This window comes from Sparus aurata, chromosome 20 (assembly GCF_900880675.1).
Source record: "Sparus aurata chromosome 20, fSpaAur1.1, whole genome shotgun sequence".
Classification (NCBI taxonomy): domain Eukaryota; kingdom Metazoa; phylum Chordata; class Actinopteri; order Spariformes; family Sparidae; genus Sparus; species Sparus aurata.
The window spans coordinates 27,766,788-27,774,695 of NC_044206.1; the positions used below are offsets into that span (position 1 = coordinate 27,766,788).

General features: G+C 45.9%; 1 protein-coding gene across 5 annotated transcripts in view; it reads right to left on the minus strand.

Moving 5' to 3' along the window:
• The window catches only part of ankfn1a (ankyrin repeat and fibronectin type III domain containing 1a), a 69,839-nt gene that overhangs the window by 10,218 nt on the left and 51,713 nt on the right, over positions 1–7,908 (minus strand). For all 5 annotated transcript variants that reach the window (XM_030400960.1, XM_030400959.1, XM_030400961.1 and 2 more), the window contains 5 exons: positions 7,897–7,908; positions 7,581–7,713; positions 6,492–6,608; positions 5,919–6,134; positions 5,120–5,286 (listed from right to left, as the gene is read on the minus strand). The exon at positions 7,897–7,908 is cut by the window's right edge and continues 88 nt beyond it. In XM_030400960.1, coding sequence (XP_030256820.1) covers positions 5,120–5,286; positions 5,919–6,134; positions 6,492–6,608; positions 7,581–7,713; positions 7,897–7,908 — 645 coding nt within the window. The remainder of the gene's footprint in view (positions 1–5,119; positions 5,287–5,918; positions 6,135–6,491; positions 6,609–7,580; positions 7,714–7,896) is intronic.

Here is a 7,908-nt window from a genome sequence, read left to right on the forward strand (position 1 = left end):
TGATGTTCATACAGACGGGGCTCACACCTCCACCTGCTCCTGCTTATTCTCCAATTCTACAACTGGGTGTGTGTGTGTGTGTGTGTGTGTGTGTGTGTGTGTGTGTGTGTGTGTGTGTGTGTGTGTGTGTGTGTGTGTGTGTGTGTGTGTGTGTGTGTGTGTGTGTGCACGTTAAACGACTCTGTGTTCAATCACCTCTGCCACCTTCGACTAACACAAACAAACACATCAACAACTAGAGTTGTCGCGATACCAAAATGAGTAACCACGATACTATACCAGACAAAGTATCACGGTTCCGGGTATTATCTCGATACTGCAGCCTTTTTTATTATCATTATTTTCATGAACTGCAATGTATTTGTATAAGTTATAAATACTTATTAATTACTTATAATGTTGTTTGGTGCATGATAAACATAATACTGGTGAAGCATGAGTTAGACTGAAACAAATATTTTTATGAATAACATTTATTAAAAAGTTAAAATAAAAATAAAAAGAAGGTATGGTCTTGGCCATGGGTTGCTTCCCTTTTGGGTTGGATGGCACTGTCTGAAATAAGGAGTGGGAAGTACATAACATGAATTAGCCTAATGGTCCTAATGGTTTTAGTTCATAACTGGGTCAACAAGAGTACATGAACAAAAGCATACGAGCAATAAAAAACAAATAAATGAAGTTAGAATTTATATGGTTGAAATCATATAATCATTTAGTTTCCTTTTCACATTATTTATGTTTAACTAATATAAATAATCAACTCAGGATAACAAATCCTCTGTGTTTTAAAAATATCTATTTGACAATAATATAACATAATAAACCATAGAGGACAAAATACAATAAACAGGAACTGATTCCCTGTGAAAACTATATTTTTATGGATTTTCTAGGTGCTTTATACTTTGACATCCTTTAACTCTTCATTCCTCAGCCTGTTCACGGAGCATATAGACTAATATTAGCCAATGAGATAATAAACAGGGCGTACTAACCTGGTATTCGACATATAAATCTGGGTGACGACCCTGCAGGTGTTTATGAGGTTGGATGTGTTCCCTCCTTTGGCTCCTATAGCTTGGTGGCAGCGCCTGCACAGCGGACGGCCGTCGTCTATTGCTTTACCATCTGTGCCTTGTTTAAAGCTAAAATAGTTCCAAATGTGACTTTTGGAGTTTGGTTTTTTGAGCAAAATTAGTGGTGCCACTGAGACGCCACCGCGGCAGACTCGCTGCTCGGGCCTGGTGCTTCTGCCATGGTGAGTGTTGTCTCGTGTTAGTGACTGTAAGCTCGCATCTGGGTGAGACAGAACTTTAGCTTGTTGTTTGTTTTGAAGTGAATTTCTATCGAAGCGGAGCTGTCTTCATGGAGTTCGTTCTTGCCGGCAGAAACACACGAACAGCCAATCAGCTAACAGACGGGCGGACCCAGCGTGCGGAAACAGCCTATCATATCCCCGGACATCACCAGTAACAGGCAAACAGCCAATCATTCAGCAGCTGTGTAGCAGGTTGCAGTAGTTAGCATGTGGGTTTGTTTACAAGGGAGTAGCATGCAGTGAGAAGCCGGGAGGAGAGTAGAGGCGCACCGGTAGTATAGTAATCCACGGTAGTACCGTCGTGTAGAATTTCTAGTATAGTAGGAACCGTTAGGATTTGGCACCGCGGGGTACTGTAGGTACCGTGGGTATCGTGCAACTCTATCAACAACTGGCTCATTTACACAACAACAACACACACACACGCACACCCACACCCACACACACACACACACACACACACACACTCACTTTAAACTCTCCAATCTGTGCGAGGAGGGAATGTGAAGCTGTTCAGCATCCAGACATTCCTGTGATGGAGGCCAAAGAGCAGAAATACCTCTACCTGCACAGAGCTCCCAGCCAATCAGATTGGACTGGACACAAAAGACTCAAATACAGAAATACAGCACCCACACACACACACACACACACACACACACACACACACACACACACACTGTGTTGTGACTGTGTAATATAATACAGCAGATAAGCGTCCTTCAGAAAACATCAAACGGTGAAAACAGCTTCATTCCTCAGAACTGAGGTCACATTTGAAAAGCTCTTCAGTTTAACACACACACACACACACACACGCACACGCACACGCACACGCACACGCACACGCACACACACACACACACACACACCGTCGGGGTGTATGTCAGAGAAAACACAGACGAACACATTAATGAAAGATGTAATATGTACGACTTGTGTCCTGACATCCTCAACTTTAACGAGATGATAACGAGTGATGCGGGCGGAGAACCAGACGAAACAGAACCTGAAGGAAACTTTACAGAGTCGAGGTGAAGTCAGCACTTAGCACAGACTCTGGTTCTGGTTCTGGTTCTCTGTCTCCTCTCTGTAACGTTACGTTCATTAAGTAAAGTCATTTTCCCTCCAGCTCCAGTCAGCAGAACAGAACCTGGAGGTCCACTCCGTATCACTGCTGCAGTCAAAGCGCCCAACAGGAAGTGATGTCACATTATTGACTTTCATCATATGTTCTGTGAGCGGCCCACCGTCTCTGACCCGTACCGTCAGAACACTGTCTCATCTTTCTAATGTTGCACATGGTCCTGTCTGTGATGGTTCTGTAATGGTTCTGTCTGTCTGTGATGGTTCTGTGATGGTTCTGTGATGGTTCTGTAATGGTTCTGTCTGTCTGTGATGGTTCTGTAATGGTTCTGTCTGTCTGTGATGGTTCTGTGATGGTTCTGTCTGTAATGGTTCTGTCTGTCTGTGATGGTTCTGTGATGGTTCTGTCTGTCTGTGATGGTTCTGTAATGGTTCTGTCTGTCTGTGATGGTTCTGTGATGGTTCTGTCTGTGATGGTTCTGTAAGGGTTCTGTCTGTCTGTGATGGTTCTGTCTGTCTGTGATGGTTCTGAAATGGTCCTGTCTGTGATGGTTCTGTAATGGTTCTGTCTGTCTGTGATGGTTCTGTCTGTCTGTGATGGTTCTGTCTGTCTGTGATGGTTCTGAAATGGTCCTGTCTGTGATGGTTCTGTCTGTGATGGTTCTGTCTGTGATGGTTCTGTGATGGTTCTGTAATGGTTCTGTCTGTCTGTGATGGTTCTGTAATGGTTCTGTCTGTCTGTGATGGTTCTGTCTGTGATGGTCCTGTCTGTAATGGTTCTGTAATGGTTCTGTCTGTCTGTGATGTTCTGTCTGTCTGTGATGGTTCTGTGATGGTTCTGTCTGTCTGTGATGGTTCTGTAATGGTTCTGTCTGTCTGTGATGGTTCTGTCTGTGATGGTTCTGTCTGTGATGGTTCTGTAATGGTTCTGTCTGTCTGTGATGGTTCTGTCTGTCTGTGATGGTTCTGTCTGTCTGTGATGGTTCTGTCTGTGATGGTTCTGTGATGGTTCTGTAATGGTTCTGTCTGTCTGTGATGGTTCTGTCTGTGATGGTCCTGTCTGTAATGGTTCTGTGATGGTTCTGTCTGTAATGGTTCTGTCTGTCTGTGATGGTTCTGTGATGGTTCTGTCTGTCTGTGATGGTTCTGTAATGGTTCTGTCTGTCTGTGATGGTTCTGTGATGGTTCTGTCTGTGATGGTTCTGTAAGGGTTCTGTCTGTCTGTGATGGTTCTGTCTGTCTGTGATGGTTCTGAAATGGTCCTGTCTGTGATGGTTCTGTAATGGTTCTGTCTGTCTGTGATGGTTCTGTCTGTCTGTGATGGTTCTGAAATGGTCCTGTCTGTGATGGTTCTGTCTGTGATGGTTCTGTCTGTGATGGTTCTGTGATGGTTCTGTAATGGTTCTGTCTGTCTGTGATGGTTCTGTAATGGTTCTGTCTGTCTGTGATGGTTCTGTCTGTGATGGTCCTGTCTGTAATGGTTCTGTAATGGTTCTGTCTGTCTGTGATGTTCTGTCTGTCTGTGATGGTTCTGTGATGGTTCTGTCTGTCTGTGATGGTTCTGTAATGGTTCTGTCTGTCTGTGATGGTTCTGTCTGTGATGGTTCTGTCTGTGATGGTTCTGTAATGGTTCTGTCTGTCTGTGATGGTTCTGTCTGTCTGTGATGGTTCTGTCTGTCTGTGATGGTTCTGTCTGTGATGGTTCTGTGATGGTTCTGTAATGGTTCTGTCTGTCTGTGATGGTTCTGTCTGTGATGGTCCTGTCTGTAATGGTTCTGTAATGGTTCTGTCTGTCTGTGATGTTCTGTCTGTCTGTGATGGTTCTGTGATGGTTCTGTCTGTCTGTGATGGTTCTGTAATGGTTCTGTCTGTCTGTGATGGTTCTGTCTGTCTGTGATGGTTCTGTAATGGTTCTGTCTGTCTGTGATGGTTCTGTCTGTGATGGTTCTGTAATGGTTCTGTCTGTCTGTGATGGTTCTGTCTGTCTGTGATGGTTCTGTGATGGTTCTGTCTGTCTGTGATGGTTCTGTCTGTGATGGTTCTGTCTGTGATGGTTCTGTGATGGTTCTGTCTGTGATGGTTCTGTCTGTAATGGTTCTGTAATGGTTCTGTCTGCCTGTGATGGTTCTGTAATGGTTCTGTCTGTCTGTGATGGTTCTGAAATGGTCCTGTCTGTGATGGTTCTGTAATGGTTCTGTCTGTCTGTGATGGTTCTGTCTGTGATGGTTCTGTGATGGTTCTGTCTGTGATGGTTCTGTAATGGTTCTGTCTGTCTGTGATGGTTCTGAAATGGTCCTGTCTGTGATGGTTCTGTAATGGTTCTGTCTGTCTGTGATGGTTCTGTCTGTGATGGTTCTGTGATGGTTCTGTCTGTGATGGTTCTGTCTGTGATGGTTCTGTAATGGTTCTGTCTGTCTGTGATGGTTCTGTAATGGTTCTGTCTGTCTGTGATGGTTCTGTAATGGTTCTGTCTGTCATTGCAGTCACAGACCTGCATCATCACCATGTGGGTCGTGCTGCGGCTCCTCGGAGCGTTCAGCCTTCATCACGACGCTCTTTGTCTCTTTCATAACGATCGTTCAGCCTCGAGCTGTTTGTGAGCTTCAATCAGCTGTGACACTGAACCAGAACCTCCCGGGCTTAATCAGGTCTATTGTAAATGTGTTTCTGCGGTACGGAGCTGTACCGCTCTCTCTCTCTGAGCAGACGTACCTGGAGACGTTGGCGTTGTCTCGGATGCGGGTGTGACAGAGCATGTTGGGGGTCCGCTGCGACACCAGGACCTTGATCTGGTCTACAGAGCTGCTGAGCTTCAGGAAGCCCAGGTACAGGCCCGGTGCCAGCCGGTGAGTGCTGCGCCGCTGGTACGCCAAGATATCCTGAGGGACGGACACAGAGACGGTTTACAGAGCAGTCAGGAACAAAACTGTACGTTTCTGCAGAACGACATCCATGTTTGATTGATCTGATCTTTCACATCTGGACCCGTGAAGATGGACAGATAACCGGGTTCATGTTCTGACAAACTCTTACAACAACAGACTCAAATAACATCCACCAGCAAACGGCCCTCGGTGGAGAGGAGGCAGTTCTGGAAGAATCATCGCTCCGGCTTCTGATTATCCATTTTCAATTTAGAATCCAAATGAATCATAGTTAATATTTGTTCACCGCAGAGAGAGAACCAGGACCGGACCGGCTGTGAACGGATCAGCTCTGCTCAGTTTCCTCTGAGTGAACGTCTGATCGACTCGTTTCAGTCAGAACATCAGACATCGTCTGGTTCCGGCTCGTTAAACGGGAGGATTTGCTGCTTAAAGTGAAGATTTGGGGTTTTGGACCGTTTGTTGGGCTGAAGAAGAAATTTGAAGACGTCTTTGAGCTCTTTTTAACGATTAATCGGGAAAATAATCAACGGTATCTCCTAAATAAATAATAACTGTTAGTACGGTTTGGTCGATGTCGAAACGACCGAGCAGAACAGAGGCGTCGCCCTCGTGTCCTTCCTCACCTGGATGGTGATGATGAGGATGTCGAGGGCGTACGGCTCCTCGGGCGTGGACAGGGACTTCCTCTGGCTCTGCAGTTTGGTCACCTGCATCCACTTCCCGCTGAACAGCGAGTGCTGGCTCTCCGTGTCGCGGATGGTCACCAGCAACACGTTGCCGTGGCGATCCTTGATGGGCTCGTAGTGGACGCGGCCCAGGTTGTGAGTTCCCAGAAGGCTCTGCAGGAGCAGCAGGTGCACGTTAGAACAGCTGATTTATTCACTAAACATGGTCAGTAAATGAAAACTGTTGTTACGCCTGTCTGTTACTGAGGAGGAGATTATAATAAACAGACTGAAGAAAGGTTCAGAATCCACCTGGAGGTCTGAAACGAAATCACTAAAAGTGAAAATGAACACTTTGGTATTTAGTTGTTTATATTCTACAGAAGTTAAATACAGTTGTAACGTATGTTTGATTGTGACGAGACGTTCAGGATCAAACTGGCTGCAGAATAAACATGACGGTCACGTCTGAGCTGCAGCTGATTAAACCCTGATGGTGAAGTCATGTGACGGCGTGTTGGGAGTCCTGACCTGCAGCTGGCTGGCGGCGGTGAGCATCTTGTGCCGGGCCTGCAGGGTGGAGGACGACGACATAGACACTGACATACTCTGTCTCAGCCACCGGACGTCCTCCCACATACAGGACAGCTGCAGAGACACACAGACAGACAGTTAACTACAGACAGACAGCGCCAATAAACTGCAGCGCCTCGTTAAACTAACTGCTCTTATGTGTGTGGCGTTCGTGGGCGGCTGCAGTCTGACGAGATCCAACAAACACCTGATTACTCCAACTGACAGAAGACTGCAGCGCTCTGATCAACACTCGCTCACAGCGCCACCACACGAGAAAAACACTCCTTCCACCGCCCGACATGTCGGATCAGAAGACAGAAGACAGAGCAGCAGCGACACTATCAACATCTCTAAAGTCCTGAACTCAGAGCAGTTTGACTTCTGTCCTAACTGGAGATCAAGGTTGAGTCCAGCTGCACGAAACTGAGCTGCTCCCATCAAACGTTTCTCTTTTATTATCTGGATAAAGAACGACAGAGACACAGGGACGTCACTCTTGCTGGTTTTAGTCTTTACTTCCTGTTACCAAACAAACCCCAACCTCAGCTACCTCTAAGATAGTTATTCTATTCTGCTTTTATTTTGAAAAACAAACCCTTAAACTCAGCTTCCTCTTCAGATATCATTCTACAGGTCTTTTATTTTGAAAAACAAAACTTAACCTCAGCTTCCTCTTCAGATATCATTCTACTGTTCTTTTATCTTGGAAAACCAGCCTCAACCTCATCCTCCTCTTCAGTAACAGTTCTGGTTCTGGTTCTACAGTCTACGTCGTGTCACGCTACTCTTCCCAGATATGCACACTCGACTAAAACAGGCTCCGCCCCCGACAACCACGCCAACACTCATTGGCTGCCCCCGATTAGACGAACACCACCTGTTGACCGCTGAGTGGAGACACACTGAATCCGTCTTAATTTTAACTCCACTATGTTCAGTTTTCATCCTTCTTCAGGATTTTTGCACCAAACGCCCCTGATTGGCTTAAAGTAGCCAGAATCCAACGTTAAGCTTTTATTTTGAAACCCTAAGAGGACACTGCACCTTGGTGAACCACAGGAAGTCCTGCATGAGGGAGCTGCTGTAGGAGTCGTCCACCTCCACGATGGGGATCTGGTCCTCAGCCGTCACCAGTAAACTGTCCTTATAGTAGAACACAGCCGCCAGGTAGATCCCCCTGCACACACACACACACACACACACACACGCACACACACACACCAGGGTGGTTATGACTTCCTGTCTGTGGCTCTCAGCTCATTGGTTCCTACTGACGATGTAAATCTTTGTGAGATGTTTTACGTCGGCTGCATTTGGAGGAGATTCATTGATAAAATATAAAATACAAACATCAACAAACCTTTTCAGTGTT